This window comes from Harmonia axyridis, chromosome 5 (genome assembly GCF_914767665.1).
Source record: "Harmonia axyridis chromosome 5, icHarAxyr1.1, whole genome shotgun sequence".
NCBI lineage: Eukaryota > Metazoa > Arthropoda > Insecta > Coleoptera > Coccinellidae > Harmonia > Harmonia axyridis.
The window spans coordinates 43,660,898-43,677,681 of NC_059505.1; the positions used below are offsets into that span (position 1 = coordinate 43,660,898).

Genomic DNA, 16,784 nt, shown 5'->3' on the forward strand with positions numbered 1-16,784 from the left:
TTTATTCATCACAGCTTACTGACTGGATCTTTATAATAATTTGGATTTTTTTGAGGATTACTAGATAATTTTTTGAAATTGTTTTCTCGAAATCGGTAGCAAATACGACAAGACTACAAAAAATCTAAAAATGTAGTACTGGATCAAAGTTTCTTTATAGATTTTTCCAATCTACCAGTTGTCCACCAAAAAAAAAAAGTTCTGGAAAAAGAAGCGGACACAGTTCCAGAAAAAATGTCACCCTGTAGATTTTCAATCAAAATTAGCATATCACATGATGAAAACTTCAAATTGGAATATCTATGACGAATTCAAGTTGGATATATTGTGAAGTTGGATATATTGTGCTATGAGAAAAAATCAAACTCAAACACCATGTATCTCGAAAATTAAGCGTTTGCGAGACCATGCTTTCAGGACTTTTTTTTTTCTAAAAATTATCAGAGAAATCTGTCATTTTCGCGCTTGTACCTCCAATTTAGGAAGCCACTGTATAACACATCACATCAAAATTAAAGAGTCATCTATCAATAAACCTAACAAAGATAACACTTTGCGTGAGCATAGAATTAAAATATATTCTGTGATTTCTGACGTATATTTGACGCTTGTTATGTCAAAACTATCGATTTAGTCATTTATTCCGTTTGAACGAATAACTAGGATGAAATTTCTCTATATCAAACCGCCGCAATTGTCTATCGATCGCCTAGCAACCACATACAGGGGGCGCGGGTGACAACCCCAAATCCTGTTAGCAGCTGCAATGACCGTTAACTAGTCACGTGTCCCTCTACCTACCCCGTGGCAATCAAACAGGAAATGTAATGTAAAATATAGCTCGCAATTCGTTCGCGCGTTACGGTACCAACATCCGTCGCCGGTTGGCACGCTTGCGCCACATCCAAATTTGCGACCGAATAAAATTATTTCGAATATTAAGGCGCTTTCACACTAGACGATTTTGAGCGGTCGTTCGGAGAAATGTTATTGGGTTTTGTCGATGTGAGGTGGGGTAAAGACACAGTAATAGAGGCTTCTCACAATAGTATCAGTTTGTCCAACATATTATACAGGGTGGTTGAAAGTCGATGTCTAATGATGAGATTTTTCGAAAAACAGCAGTTACAAAAAAAGAATGGCACATTTTGCCAATGTTGATATTATTACCTTTTGAATTGTTAATTTGAATGAGACACCCTATATTCTTAAACGCAGATTTATTGAAAAGCATCCCGTTACCGGTTCTTCAAAAATGTCCTCCATTTCAAAGATTTCGAGTTTTCTACTTAATTCATGAAATTGGACACCTTATATGGGTACAGATATTTTTCATGAATTTCGAGATTTACCACATTTTGAGTCTATTGTATAATTAAGATAAAGTCATATATAGGGTGTCCCATTTGAAAAAAAGCAACACCCCTCTAAATTTCTAAAACGATAAATTCATTTCTATGACCTGTCATGAGTATCATATAAAGAATAATAATTACTGAAAAAAACGTGTTAGAATTTTTCCAATGTATCTAATAAATACCAAGCTATAGCGAAATATTTCAAACAGAAATTTTTCAGAAACACCCTGTAACTTCAGAAATCAATTTATCTATGATCTGCTTTCTTATATCTCATTATTTCGAAAAAAGAGATAGGAACTCCTTAAAGTCTTATTATTTTTGAAATACTTCCAGTGAGCATCGAACTTTGGACACCCTGTATATACACGAAACCCAAGAAGTTCAGGATGGTCTGAAATGCATTTTACAAAAATTGCTATATCGATCATCTGCCAAATAAAATAATTTCCACATTGTTCAGATCGAAATAGTTGTATCAAAATTAAACTCACTTGATTTCATTCACAGGAAAAATATTCGCTCTTAGAATGCACAAAATTTTTCTTCTTCCAACCAAAATTCTAATTGTAATTAAATATTTCGAACTGAATTCATTTTCCGAACATCTGTTTATATCTAAATTATCAACGTACGATGATTCATCTGTTTATCAAATTAGAAGAATTCAATTCATTTTTACGCAGTCGCCAGACTCCCAACAGGTGTTTGTTCACCCGAATTGGTTGAAATTTTCTGATATTTTGTTATTTCGCGGTCATTTCGTTTCAAGTGACAGGATATTGTTTTCGTTTCCAAGATACGAATGGCGTTGAATGCATATAACAAATTCTTCGATATTTTCGAAACGGCTTGAGATATTTGAACGAGATTTTTAGTAAAAATAAATAACTCATTGAGGAAATTATTTCACGATGAATACCTTGTCCTCAGCAAATACAGTGGCGTGCGTACTGGCATTGACTTTCATATTTTTGAAGAAAAAATACTACGAAAGTGCCTTCTCCAAGATTAAGTTCATTTCTACTACATATTCTTGTTCAATTTAGAACCAAAAAGTTACTGCGCTTTTTCTCTGGGATGCACCACTTTCTATTAAAAAAATTGAAAACCGTTTGATGTTCAAAAAATGCTCGAGTAGGACAATCGAACAATGAATATATTTCATCAAAAAGCTTTTGGAATTACAGGTGATGAGTTGATCAACAGAAAATTTTGCTCGAAGTTTGAAATGCTTATTTGATATCTCAACAAGATCGAATCTGTTGTAACTTATACAAATTGACGCAACGCTTTATTACGGTTAAGCGCTCAAATTTTCAATTTTTTTTCAACACAGTATCATTAAGCTCCATCAGAGTTGTATTCTCAAATTGTTCGAAAACACACAGGGTGTACCAAAAAAGTGTAAATATCCAAACAAATGTTTTTTCTTATGGAACACTCTGGTTTTGTTGAATTTTCAGATTGCATAGAATGAATGAACTCAAGTTAGTTCGAAGATTCATATGCTTAAAACCTACCGTTTTTGAGATATTTCATTAATTGAAAGTTCTTTGGAAAAGCCTCATAACTTTGAAATGAATGAATTTATTCGAATGAGAATTGAGATTGTAGAAGTGTATACTAAAAGAACGGAGGTACAGCCTTTTTGAAAATCATTGAGAACTCTACTGGGTGTTCGAAATGAGACGATTCATTGATGACTCCTTCAAATCTTAATATCGGGCTCAACTTGAATGATACATCCTTCATTTAATTTTTTCATTTGGTGCAGAATATTTTGAAGAATTTTCTATCTAATAAAATATACAGGGTGTGTCATTTGACGTTATCAACACGAAATTATGCATGAATCTTCCAACTGAAATTACAGACATCCTGAAGAAATCCTCGAATGATATAAAGAACGACAATTTACACATTCAAATCCAGCCTCTCTCATGGACCAATTGTTCTCCTTGCCGGAGAATAATTCCCTATCCATAACAATCGCCCGAAATGAGATATATGTACGTTCCAACAGCATCGCGCTTCGGAATGTGGGAGGTTGGACGATAAAGAAGAGAAGAGAAGAAAAAACCCATAGAGATGATCTCTTATTATCTCCGAGAGTTGTCGTGTTACCTGATCGACGTACGTACGTACATAATCCGAGTGTCGGCCCCGTAAGGGATCTGGCATAATAATAAGAGAAATACAAATGAATCACGGTGCCCGGGAATTCACGATCGCGCCGCCCGCGGCAACCGCAGAACGGACGGACACGTGGCGAGAAAATTGAAAATGTTCGGAATCCACGGTAGCAGTTCTATGATGATATGATGGGCGCCACGTAGGTTGGCACAACTGCGGATTTTTCTGTGAATTTGAACGTGGAATGGTTCATTAATGACCCCAATCTATTAATGAAAGATTTCGTAGAATACTGCGTAGAAATTATTTCTTGAAAGCTTGATTCGAATTCAGAATGAAACACATGTTTGACAGATCATCGGTTTGTTTTTCGAGGTATATAACTTTAAGTTGGCATTACTGTTCAAGATGGCGGCCGATTTAACAGCTGTCAAGTCATTTATTCTCAGTTTGGTTTGGCAATTCATCATAAATTGGCCTCACGCCTGAACAACGCTTGCAAATAGTGCAGTTTTATTTCGAAAATAATGGTTCTGTGCGGAATACGTATCGCGCACTACGTCCATTTTATTTTGTTTAGCGATGAAGCGCACTTATGGTTGAATGGCTACGTCAACAAACAAAACTGCCGCATTTGGAGTGAAGCTAATCCTCAAGTGTATGTCGAAACACTGTTACATCCAGAAAAACTGACTGTTTGGTGCGCTCTATGAGCTGATGGAATCATTGGTCCGTACTTCTTCAAAAACGATGATGGCCAGAACGTTACAGTCAATGGTGATCGGTATAGAGCCATGATTACTCGCATGATTACTAACTTTTTCATTCCTGAATTGAACAACCATGATGTCCAGGAGCTGTGGTTCCAACAAGACGGCGCAACATGTCACACAGCTCGTGCCACAATCGATTTATTGAAAGACACGTTTGGTGACCGCCTAATTTCACGTTTTGGACCTGTGAATTTAACACCGCTAGACTACTCTCTGTGGGGCTATGTAAAGTTATTGGTCTATGCGGATAAGCCACAAACCCTTGACCATTTGGAAGACAATATTCGCCGTGTTATTGCCGATATACGGCCACAAATGTTGGAAAAAGTCATCGAAAATTGGACGTCCAGATTGGACTACATCCGAGCCAGCCGTGGCGGTTATATGCCAGAAGTCATATTTAAAATGTAATGCCACAAGATTATCTTGCGAATAAATAAAATTCATGTCAATCGAATAATCCATCGTTGTTTTATTGCAATTTAAAGTTCTATAGCTCTAAAAACAACACCCTTTACTTGAAACAAGCTGCAAGGGTGCAATTGGCGAATGAATTTTTTATTGTTCTGACTAGGCTATTAAAACGAAATTTCGCAAGAAGTTGTTAATTTTTTAAATACACGCAAAATCTGAACACGAAATATTGGGTATTTCTCCACCAACATTCTCCTTATGGTTTTGATTATGTGTCACACTTCAAAAATGAAATGAACAAATTCAACATCAACATAAATCATTTTATTCATACAGAAATAAAAAACTAAGAAACTAAAATCAACAAATATCCATTGAAGATATACTACAATTCATTTAAAATATTATATGTATATAAAAAAGGAAAAACTAGAAGTAAACTTCATCCAAAAATAACACTCCCAAGACTCGAAAAAACCAAAAAACAAAACCCAAAATAGTAAAACAAAAAGATAAACCACCAACAAACAAATACACCAAAACGAACAAAAAAATCGTATGGGGCGGATCCAAAAAGCCCTCTTTTACTCCAGATACGAGTCCGGTATATCTTCCCCCCTCGACGCTCTGACAATCATGTTCTTGTTGAGTGGCTCATCTCCTAGGAACGTCCAGAAATTCTCAGCCGTCTCCATCTTGTGAGTGTCCCTATAGGTCTTACACACAACCCGACACTCAGGCCCAAAAAAGGTGGGCACGAAGTTGTCGTACTGCGTTGCCAGGTTGTGCCCGGAGGCCGAATGCCTGATCACAACCCTTGCATTGGGGCTGACTACAGAACCTGCAGTGTCCAAACGAAGATTCGGGTCCCAGTTCAACAGGCGGAACCTAGAGGATGAGAAGATGAAGAATATAGAAATCGGGTGGTATTTCGAATTTTCGTACGAACCCTGTATATTAGAGGCCAAGAGCAGAAAAAATGATGAAAATCGTTTCGATAATATTGTCCAGAAAGTCATAAGCTGAAGTTTTCACTCATCTTACTTTTACTCATCTTAGCGAGTTTCTTAACATGAAATTCTGAAAACTTAGACCCACAAAGCTAGACAAGAAAATAGTAAAGCACTAAAAACCTGGTCAAACTTCTAATACACACGCAGATCACGTTCAATCACTCCATAGAACATAACTGAGAAGCTAGGTAGCTACCTGCACTGGAAATCCGAAATCTGCGACATCCTAAGCTCCCTCTCCACTCCTATACTACCTATGGTAACGTTCTCGCACCTCAAGTAGAGAGGCACCTTGCCGTCATCCGCTATCTGTATGAAGAAATCCTGGTCGTAAAGCACAGGTTCACCACAAGCATCGTAGTCGCACCCAACCAGCGTAAACGTGTTCCTTACGCAGGGATGCCTGACAGGCGAGGCGCTGAACATGCAACCGTGAGTGAATTCTTGAGTGGTGTCTATCTCTCGTTCAGTCAGGACACCGGAGAGGTAGAGCCCCTGGATTTTTTCTGGAAAAGATCGGGAGAGGTTAGGTGTGTTGGGGTTCCCAAAGGGTCGGCCTTTGGACCGGTGGAATCGGCCGAAGATGGTTGGAAGGCGAATTGGGCCACAATATGTAGTGATAGTAGGGTAATTTAGTTCTGGAAACATTGTATAGACTCCAAGGGAGTTTTAGCTAGACCAAGAACTGACATATCCTTTTCTGGTGAAAGTCAGTCATTCAGCAAGTACAAGAACCTGTTGAACATGGATTGTCATTCCAAAGAAGGAAGGGATCCATAATATTTAAGAGTTCTAGTTGAACTCATAGTTTTTACTCGAAGTCAGACACTAGGAAGAGCATTCAGAGGAAGAAAAACTTATCAGCAGACTAATCATCCATCTCCAACATCCAAAAAACTCACAAACGACCTTACAGCATCTAATTTAACAACGTACCTTTCTCCATATTCTCGGCGTCCAGCAAGTTAGGCACATCCAGCGCCTTTATCCGATAATTATAACCATATCTCAAGAACTCCGTGTCCGTGGACAGCATAGTGGGTCTCAACAGATTCCTGAACATCTTCTTCGTCTTCTGCACCAATAGACCGCACCTCTCACTCTTATAGATCGCATACGATATCTGATGCTCCTTCAGCGCCTTGTCCTCGAACCAGTTCGATATCCTGCAGGGCGGCCTGTAGATAGTACGATTCCTGAGTATGGCCTCCTTTTCCAGAAGTTCTCTCTTCGAATCGAACGCCATTTTGACGCAGGTTGTCACATTGGCAGCCATCAATTTTTGTGTCTGTTTTGTCTGGTTTTTTTCGTCCCCAAGATGATCCAGCCGGAGTCGCAGAAAGACAGGGAGGAGAGGGATATGATGTTCTCCATAAGGCCGGCGTTCAACGCTCCCTGCAAGCTGGGGAACTGGAACGAAGACCTGTTTCTGCAGGAGGAGAAGACAGCCTTCGCGGCTTACAAGAGGGACAGGGGCCAGCTGCTGCTGCAGAAGACCAAGAAGATGTTCAGGAACCTGTCCAGGCCGCTGCAGCTGTCCCACTCTCTGGTGATGCTAAAGTACGGGGAGAATTACCAGATCGTCGCTCCGGATATACCGTGCGAGACCTGCAGAGCCAAGGTACGTCCTGTGTACTTGGCCGGTTTGGTCACTGAGAGGGAGATCGATACGAGGCAGGAGTTCTCTCATGGGTCTGTTGTCGTGGGATGTGTGGATGGGACGCCTTGCGTCAGGAATACTTTCAAATTTGTTGGTGAGTAGTTTTGTTGCAAGTATCACCAAAGATTTACAATTACCACCATCTGAAGTCTTCTCCGAGATCCAGAATCTTTTCCTTGTAGAATTATAGATAAGGAATGAAATTGAAGTTACTTTTTCCTATAGAAAAGGCTCTCTTTACGAACTGACAACTCTTGGTTATGTCTACAGGTTGCGACAGAGACAAAACAGGAGAACCCTTGACCTTCAGCGAAGACTTCTACCTCCAGATAGTGGGAGGTTCTGAAGAGGCCCTATACGTGCGTTGTGAGAACAGCATGGCTCAAATGGGCTACCATCCTACACCGACGTTGTCCAAGTTTGCTGACGCTTATTGCAGGTTCTAATCCTTGTCATTTATTTGTCTAACATATCTACCCTTCCTATGCTTTTCTTGGAGTAGTTATCTTGCTATCTCTACAGCATATTTTCGGTCATCTTTAAGCATTTTCCTCCGTTGTTGTTTTCCTTGTCTTCAAGGACTTCAGTTTGTCCCATTATCTGCTTCAAATTCCTGCTGATAACTTAGCTTTCCACCCAGAACTACCCTATGGTCCCTGTTTTCTTATTTTTGACCCTTCTCCACCAGGTTCAAGATGCTGCACTTCGACCCAGGCCTCAGACTGGAGCGCGAGGGCGCCATCACCCGCGCCAACGACAAGGTGATCATCCAGAACGTGCCGACCGGCAAGAACCTGGCAGTAGAGAACCACCTGGTGACGACCTTCTTTGGCAACGAATACGTGATCTCCTGTCACACCTTCAGGGACACGCACAAGATGGAGACGGCGGAGAACGTGTGGAAGGTGGTGGGCGAGGATCTGCAGGATATAAATGCGGTCGTCAGGGCGGCCAAGGGCGAGGACGTGCCGCCCGAGCTGCTCAAGTGATTCGGGGAGTGAAAGATGAATTTTTGTTGAAGTGTTTGTTTGGTTTTGTCAACCGAGATGACAGTAAAAGCGTTGTTTTTATCACATTATGTTTCCATAATTATTCTTTAAGCTTCCAAAAGGTGTTGATGGGATTAAAACATGTTAAATATCCATCAGCTGCTCTATTATGCTCGTGAGAAGATTGTCAATATCTCGAACAGAAGTCAAGATATAGCGAAATATTTGAAACAGTCGTTTTTCAGAACACCCTGTAACTCGAGTGCGAAGCAAGATATTTACGATCTGATTTCTGATATCTTATTATTTCGTAAAAAGAGATCGAGTGTCCTTGACAATTTTTCTCTAAATCTGACAGTAGTCGAGATGCTTTCAGTGAGCACCGAATTTGGGACACCCTGTATTATCACGAAACCAAAGTAGTTCAGGATGGTCTAAAATACATGTGTCTATTTTTTCAATTTAAAACTTTTATTCAACTCGAAAATCTTGCTCCACTTTCAGCAGACGCAGAAGCAAAAATTGTATTTATCGATTATCAGCCCAATAAAATAATTTCTACATTGCCCAGATAGAATAGTTGTAGCGAAATTGAACGCACTTGATTCAATCCACAGGAAGAACATTCGTTCTTAGAAATGCTCAAAATGTTTCTACTTCCAACCAAAATTCGAATTGTAATCAAATATTTCGAATTGAAAAGTTAATTTTCGAACATCTGTTTACATCTAAATAATCCACGTACGATGATTCATCTGTTTATCAGGTTGAAAGAATTATATTCATTTTTCACGCAGACCAAACAATTGTTTGTTTCACCGAATTTATTTGAAATATTTTGCGATTTTGTTATTTCGCGGTTATTTTGTTTCAAGTGGCAGGATATTATTTTCGTTTCCAAGATATAAATCGTTGATTGTATTTCATCTCTGAGTAATAAACATAGATAGAGGGGTCATTTTCAGTAAGCAAATTTTGTCCACAACATGAACTATCAAATTCGACATGAAGCTCGCGGAAATGAAAATATATCAGTGATACGATATTTCCCTCAATTCGCGAGTTTCTCCACAAAGAACGCACTTTTTATGTCCCATAGTAAATCAACGGTTCATATTATCTCAAAATATATTGAAATAAATACCTAAATATATCAGAAATTCAGAAAACAAACTTCAAGCGCGCCAAACGACGTGAAACAACCGATGACACTAGGAGAGCAAAAGTTGCCAAACCTTGGATTTCAGCAGGTAGATACAGAAAATAATAAATATTCTGCTTATTATAAATTCGACAATTAGAAAAAATATCGGATTCCAAATAATCAAATTCGCATATTTAATCGGGAATCACTCAAATAAATATATTTCATTCAATATAATATAAATTCATAACGATATAGTAAAATTGTGGATTTGAAAATATATCACAATCCGACAACGTAATCTAACCATGTTGGGGACATGTAAAAATTGCGTATATCCCTCTATTTATATTTATTACTCTTATGGATTTTTTAGACTCCATTTTCTCGATGCAAAATTCAAGTTCTTCGCCTTCCTGCTCAACATCAAAACCAAACGAACGAACGTACCTCGGGATGTTCCCCTGTTTTTTTGCCCGTTTCGGGCGCGCGCGTGTTCCATCTCCGGACGGTGAATCAGAATCCTCATCCTCTGCGATGGCCGGTGCTCCTCTCCGTTAATGACCTTCGTGGAAACGTAGCTGGGCGCTAAGGTCACCGGAATTCCACCGTCGGCCGAAGGCTGCTGCGATCGAACGGAACCGCGGATTTTTTTTTTCGTTTTCTCGTCTCTCTTTCGGCCCGAGACACGGATCGTCCGAAATTATCTACGATTACGTCGTCGACGGAGCGTGATCAATTTTTTTTTCTTTCGGCGAATACGTCATCGGAAACGGTCTCTTCGATGCCCACCTCCCCGAAGAGGTGGGGCTCGTAAGAAACGTATAGCCCGGAGGAAATTGGGAAAATGTTTGCTTTACTTTGAATGATTGATTTCGTTGTAGCTTGATTTTTAGTGGTATTTCGTTCAACCTCAATTTGATAAAAAAATTTTTTTGTTTAGAAATTACATATATGTATATATTTTCTCAATGGCACCTAACTGAATTAATGCTTACCTATATCATCGAAAAAACCAGGTTTTCTTTTCAAATCTTATCGAATAAGTCATTCATATAAACTTTTACAAGGATTAGATACAGGGTGTCCCAAATTCGATGCTCACTGAAAGCATCTAACGAGGCATCTAATGACTTATTACAAGATTAACACCCAGTTGTAAGAACGTTAATTACAATTTAATCGTTCATTAAACGGTACAAGTAGTCAATAGCCTTCTCCTACTGGAGGATTAAGAATTTAATGACGGCATTAAATTGTAATGAACGTACCTGCCACTGGGTGTTGAAAATTCCTAAGGCGTGCAGTTTGAAGTATTCCAGTAATACAATATACAGGTTGTTCCTAAATAAGAGGTACAAAGGAAAATGAGAGATTCCTTTTATAATTAAAAAAAAAGACCTATGAAGATGAGCCCGCAAACTCTTTGTTTTCAAGATACAGAGTGTTTCTTGTAGTCCTACTTTTTTGTCTCGATTCCAGTTTATCAAATCTTTATTAAATTTCGCTGTAGATTGGACAATTAAATATTAAAACTCATAATTAATTCATTCATCACAGCTTACTAACTGAATCTTTATAATAATTTGTATATTCCTGAGGATTACTACAGAATTGTTTGAAATGTTTTTTTCGAAATCTGTAGCAGATACGATAAAACTACAAGAAAACAAGAAGAGTAGTACTGGACTAAAGTTTCTCTTTAAATTTTTCTAAACTACAAGCGGTCCACCAAAAAAAAAAGTTGGAGAAATGAAGCGGGCACTGTTCCAGAAAAAATATCACCCTGTAGATATTCTTTCAAAATTAGCATACAGCATGATGGAATCTTAAAAATTGGGATATCTATGCCGAAATTGAGTTAAACTTGTGACGGGAAGGTGATATGAGAAAAAAAATTGAAATATGTAAAATCAACTTTTACACCCTGTACCTCGAAAACAAATGGCTCATATTCATAGGCCTTTTTTTTCTTGAAATGATCTGACGAATCTGTCATTTTCAGTTGATTCTCCAATTTAGGAATACCTTGGATATCTAAACACTTGGGAGAAAACAAATTTTCAGGCAATGGTTGATAAGTTCATAAAATTCTCATAAAATTAAAACGAGATTTCAATAAAAAGTGACTAATCAGCTGAGTGTATTTGAAAATTCATAAATACGAAACTATTAGAGCTAGAACTCTGGTAAAAATTGAGCTCAATCATGGCATAACACTGTTGAAATTCTATGATTCTACTGTTATCAAGTTCTGTTAATATGAATTTTGCAAAATTCATTTAGGTACCACTCTTTTAGTTTCCGAGAATAATTCTGGATTATTTTATTCTACACATAACAAACCGAAAACTTGGAAAATTAAAGTAGAGTCAATATATAATTTCCTTTCAGAATTCCCAAGGATTATTATTTGAAAAAATAAACCAAACCAACAATTGTTTCGACAATCTAGGGTCAAACTATTGATGATCATATATTAAAGTTGTGTTAATTCAAGTTTGAAATGATAGTACATAATATTTATTTCAAATAATCAAATTACCTATGCGCCTAATAAATCAAAAAAAGAAATTACACACTAAAGGTTGACGTTTATGTAACTAATCAATGAAAATTCATAGATTATACTATGGGATTCTAGATAATTTATGTTGAGATTCATTCAAAACTTATATGGCGATATGAATCATTCAATTCATATTCTAGTACCTACCTATCATAAACAACAAAATAAAAAATCGATTATTACCTGGGTAGGTATAAGTTGATAGTTTGGTCGAAGTACGACGATTCCTATAGCTGATTTTCTGTATTTACGTATTTTTGATGCAAATTCTCAAACCATCCACCTTATGAAAAATTGAAAAAAAAATTTTCCTAGACAACCAGAATCGCTCAAAACCTAAATCTTTCAGCGTTATAGTCGACGATAGTAGTAAAAAATGTCGCGGAAAAAGAATAAAACAATCCATTTGCCTTGGAATGCAAGGAATGCTAGAACTGAACGAACTTTATAAACGGAAAAAAGCGACACAGCCATATAAGGCAAATAGTCCTGTTCAAGTTGAGTAACAGAAAATTTTGTTACGAAATACACAGTCGGATTAACCGATGCTAATTCAGAACAAATGACGAATTACGTGCACAAATGAGGCATACATTATAGACCTAATGACAATAACAACTAACTGTTTTTGTAAAAATCACATCGGTTTGAATAGAAGCCCTAAAACAAGGCGCGTTTTCAATCAACAATAGGCAGGTTATAATCTTTAACAGGATTATGTTAATTGTATCTTATTTAACGGAAGAAAAACATCGAAATCGTTTCCATTGTTTTCGAAAAACGTTATACTCGGATATAAACACAAAAAAATTAACAGTTATAGATGATAGGTTGATGGATACAAATCGAATGAATTGAACGTAAAAAACCTCATAATGTTACACATTAATTGTGAAATTGACAGAATGCGGTTGAATTTCCACCAATTGGATTGGATAAAAATGCATACTAAAATATCAAGCATCTACTCATCTGAATATAGAAAAAGCAAGCAACTTAGAAATAATTTTTGCAATAACAATCCATTGTTTTGTTTAAATTATATCAACTGAAGGTTCAAACTGAAATAACTCGTTGAATTCCAATAAAAGACGTTATTTACGTTCTTACATTCGATTGCAAACATAACCAAACACACCAATACAAACAGACGTTACCTTGCCAGTTGCCTTTTTGAATCTCAGCGTAGCCTCCCTGATCAGATCCCTGACGAAAATATCCCCATTTCCACATGGCACTACAACTCTCACATTTCCAAAACACACAGTCACCTTCATAATTCCGAAAATTGTTTCACAATTCAGAAATTCACAACACAGCACGCCATTTCACGTTAAGAAACACACTCGATTGTCTGTGTTCACCTTTAAACACCTGCCGGATGATGTTTAACGTATTTCCGATGGTCTATGTTAGGTGATGAAGCGATACGTTTTCTACAATTTTCCACATTGTCAATTCGTCATTTTGTGTTTTGAGTACGGCAGCAGTCGCATTATCATATGGCAGCGATTTGTGTACAGTTGAATAGTGCTTTCACTATCTTGGCATTTTACTAACTAAAAATTTCAAACTTGTTTGTCCCCTCCAACTGTTTTACCTGGTGCGCGCTTACCTAAGCGCTTGCGTGAGATCCGTAACGGAGCAGCCACCATTTCTAGCTTCTATTCGAATTGATATCTACAATAAAAATAATAAAATTCAATCACTTTAATCACTACACATCTTCATGTCTACATTTTATTCAACATGGCGTCCAGGTCATTGAAACTGAATTAATTATCTATGGTGATCATAGAATTTGAGGTATGAGGTCACAAATTAATAGTTTGACAACTGGACCATCGAGATCGAGAGTTGCAGTCGCTCTTAGGTAACCTGGCGCGCATATCCAATACAAATTCAAGTAAATTTTTTAAATTATATTGCTGTGCGCCAACTGTTGGATTATATTGGTAAGTAACAAAGGAATGCACATTTATTACTGCTACCTAGCGGTCAGGTAAAAAACTAAGCGGATAAACATGGATCTCCCCTCTTTTTCCTATATAAGATTTGATTCGATGACTCAAAGGAATTGTTCATGATCTAGCTGAATAGGAAATTTATCATTATTCAAATAGTTGGAGGTTTATTCACTTACGGTTCTAGGAAAAACTTGCAGCCTGTTTCTGTTTGATTTCGCAACGTCGAGGTGATTTGTCGGGATATAAATTCACTAATCAATTAAGAAATTATACAACGTTAGTTATGGAAATGGCTTGAATATGTCTTTAGGTATTTCTATGGCTCACAGAAATATTTCCAATAAAGATCATAGAGAACGAAAAATACGAAAACACCTATCCTTATAAGGATGATTATGCAAATTTTATGAGAAGTAGGTTCAAATCAACCGAAAAAAAATTAAAAGGTTGTTATCTCAATTGACTAACACAGAGATAGGCATCGGAGCATTCCATAATCCCAAGTTTTTCATCGTTGATGCTGGGTTGGTTGAAATTAAGTCAAAGTCACAGTGAGTTAATATTAATATATTCATATAACTTGCTTTATTTACATTTTTATGTTTATATATTGAGATCATTATTACAACTACGGTCTACTCTTATATTAATAGATAGGTATATCATTAATTACACGGTTTAAGTGTAATATCGATAATAATCCTACTAATCATTGGACGGCATTTTTAAGGGCACATGATCATAATATTAAGTTCTTAAATAACTAGCGTATATTATGAAGGTAATATAAAAGAAGATTCACAAATATAATTTAACGAATTCTATATAAAGCTAATCTTGAATTACCTTATTTAAGATTGGATTCTTACATACAAAAAATCTAATTAGTGAATATAACAATAACTTATAAGATATAGGACCTACATAATAAGAATTGGAGGAACTTATCAACTAATGTTATCCACAATTTGAGCTGCATCTTATAATGCTGAAAAATTATTGCTTTCAATTCACATTATGGATATTTAGATCGAATACATTTAATAAAAATACATTTTTTACTTCGAACAAAGAATAAATTAGTAACTTCATCATAGAGAAATATCATCATTTTTCATAACCTTATTTGAATAGGTATATTTAATTTTGCTTCTTTCAATACAGTTAATGATAGTAAATTGTGAATAGTTGAGGAAATTAAAATATTTTTCCGTGTATTTCATTGTTTTGGATTTGGAGAGATCTAGGTGAGTTCTAAAAATGCTTATGCTACCTAAATATTGAGCTGAAGCAATAATAACTTATAAGATATATCTACATTATAAGAATTTGAGGAAATTATCAAATTTTGTTATCCACAATTTGAGCTGCATCTTAAAATGCTGAAAAATTATTGCTTTCAATTGACATTATGGATATTTAGATCGAATACATTCAACAAAAATCTTAAAATACATTTTTTATTTCAAACTAAGAATAAATTAGTAACTTGATCATAGAGAAATATCATCATTTTCTAAAACCTTATTCGAATATATTTAATTTTCTCCTTTTAATACAGTTAATTGTGAATAGTTGATGAAATCAGAATATTTTTCCGTGTATTTAATAGTTTTGAATTTGGATAAAGCTAGGTGAGTTCTAAAAATGCTCATGATACCTGAAGCTTTTCTAAATCTATAACTATAAATTACTTGACTTATTACGAGTATAATTTTAATAATTCTCGAATATTTTCGAATTGCCATTTTAGAATATACTTTCCTCGCTTCTTGAATAAGTATTGAAATATCTTGTGGAGATTTATAATTAGTAAATCTTTTCTTTGGTCCTCTTTTTTCTCGTATATTTCATCAGTTTTGCTCTATTGAAGCCTGAAAATATCGATACTGAGATACGAAAAAAAAAATTCAGAAAACTCCTTACCTAAATTATTCAAATTCCACTTCACATTCATGGCTGAACTTTTTCAAATTCGCACTACAAAAAGACTTTGAAGGAAATTTCAGAAATTGAGCATCTACTTCATAGCTTTCTTCGTGTTGAAATAACTAATGAAAATCATTGTTTGGTTCCCACAAAACGTTGTTATGGTGATTCCAATGGCAACATTTCGAAGTATGTAGTTAAATATTCATGATATGTACCTACATGCCAAGATTGGCATTCAACGTTTATTAATAGAAAAAAGATCATTACTTAATTGATTTTCTTGTTTGAATTTGAAATCTTCCTTATCCCAAAAAGAATTTCAATAACAGGTATTCTATATACTTAATTAGTAAATCATATGTTGAGGTGTGATTTTTTTTGTCGCAATTCATTTGAATGAATAAAAATTACCTTCCAGGAATTCTCTAGAGAAATTCCTTCTGAAGATTCCAGTTATTCAATTCAATTGAGAAATTTTATTTTTCCAAATTAATTCAGTGAGGAAACAAGCTTTTAGTATGACGGTAATGGTGGATGTGCCTGATATATTTTCTATTTCTGTACAATTCATTTCAGACGGAGCAGCTGTGTTTGAATATTGAGACAAAATGAGAAACTGCTGTGAAAAAATTTAATTTTGGTAGTGGTACTATACATTTATCTTCGAATATTAACACCTCAGAGATTAACACAATACAAGAAATGGTGGATGCGTTAGTTCCCTCCTGTTCTTTTATGATGATAATAAATTGTCTTTTCTATAAAAATGATATTAAACGCAAAAAGAAGACCGGAGGCAACTTTTTGGAGGTAAGGTCATAAGAATACT

At 36.0% G+C, this 16,784-nt stretch overlaps 3 protein-coding genes across 6 annotated transcripts in view; 2 read left to right on the forward strand and 1 right to left on the reverse strand.

Moving 5' to 3' along the window:
• The window catches only part of LOC123681242 (partitioning defective 3 homolog), a 79,533-nt gene extending 65,621 nt beyond the window's left edge, over nt 1-13,912 (reverse strand). For 2 of the 4 annotated variants that reach the window (XM_045619522.1, XM_045619520.1), the window contains exon 1: nt 13,214-13,750. In XM_045619522.1, the coding sequence (XP_045475478.1) occupies nt 13,214-13,333 (120 nt within the window). In that variant the 5' untranslated portion in view covers nt 13,334-13,750. Of the gene's footprint in view, nt 1-13,213; nt 13,758-13,793 lie in introns of those variants that run through there. The other 2 variants (XM_045619514.1, XM_045619515.1) reach the window with 2 other exon arrangements.
• LOC123681244 (plasma kallikrein) overlaps nt 1-16,784 on the forward strand; it is a 38,944-nt gene that overhangs the window by 402 nt on the left and 21,758 nt on the right. The window lies entirely within an intron of this gene.
• On the forward strand, nt 6,743-8,427 carry LOC123681245 (cilia- and flagella-associated protein 161-like). Its single transcript, XM_045619528.1, has 3 exons — nt 6,743-7,448; nt 7,625-7,793; nt 8,043-8,427. Exons 1-3 carry the CDS (start codon nt 6,821-6,823, stop codon nt 8,341-8,343), a joined length of 1,098 nt encoding a protein of 365 aa, XP_045475484.1. The 5' UTR covers nt 6,743-6,820; the 3' UTR covers nt 8,344-8,427.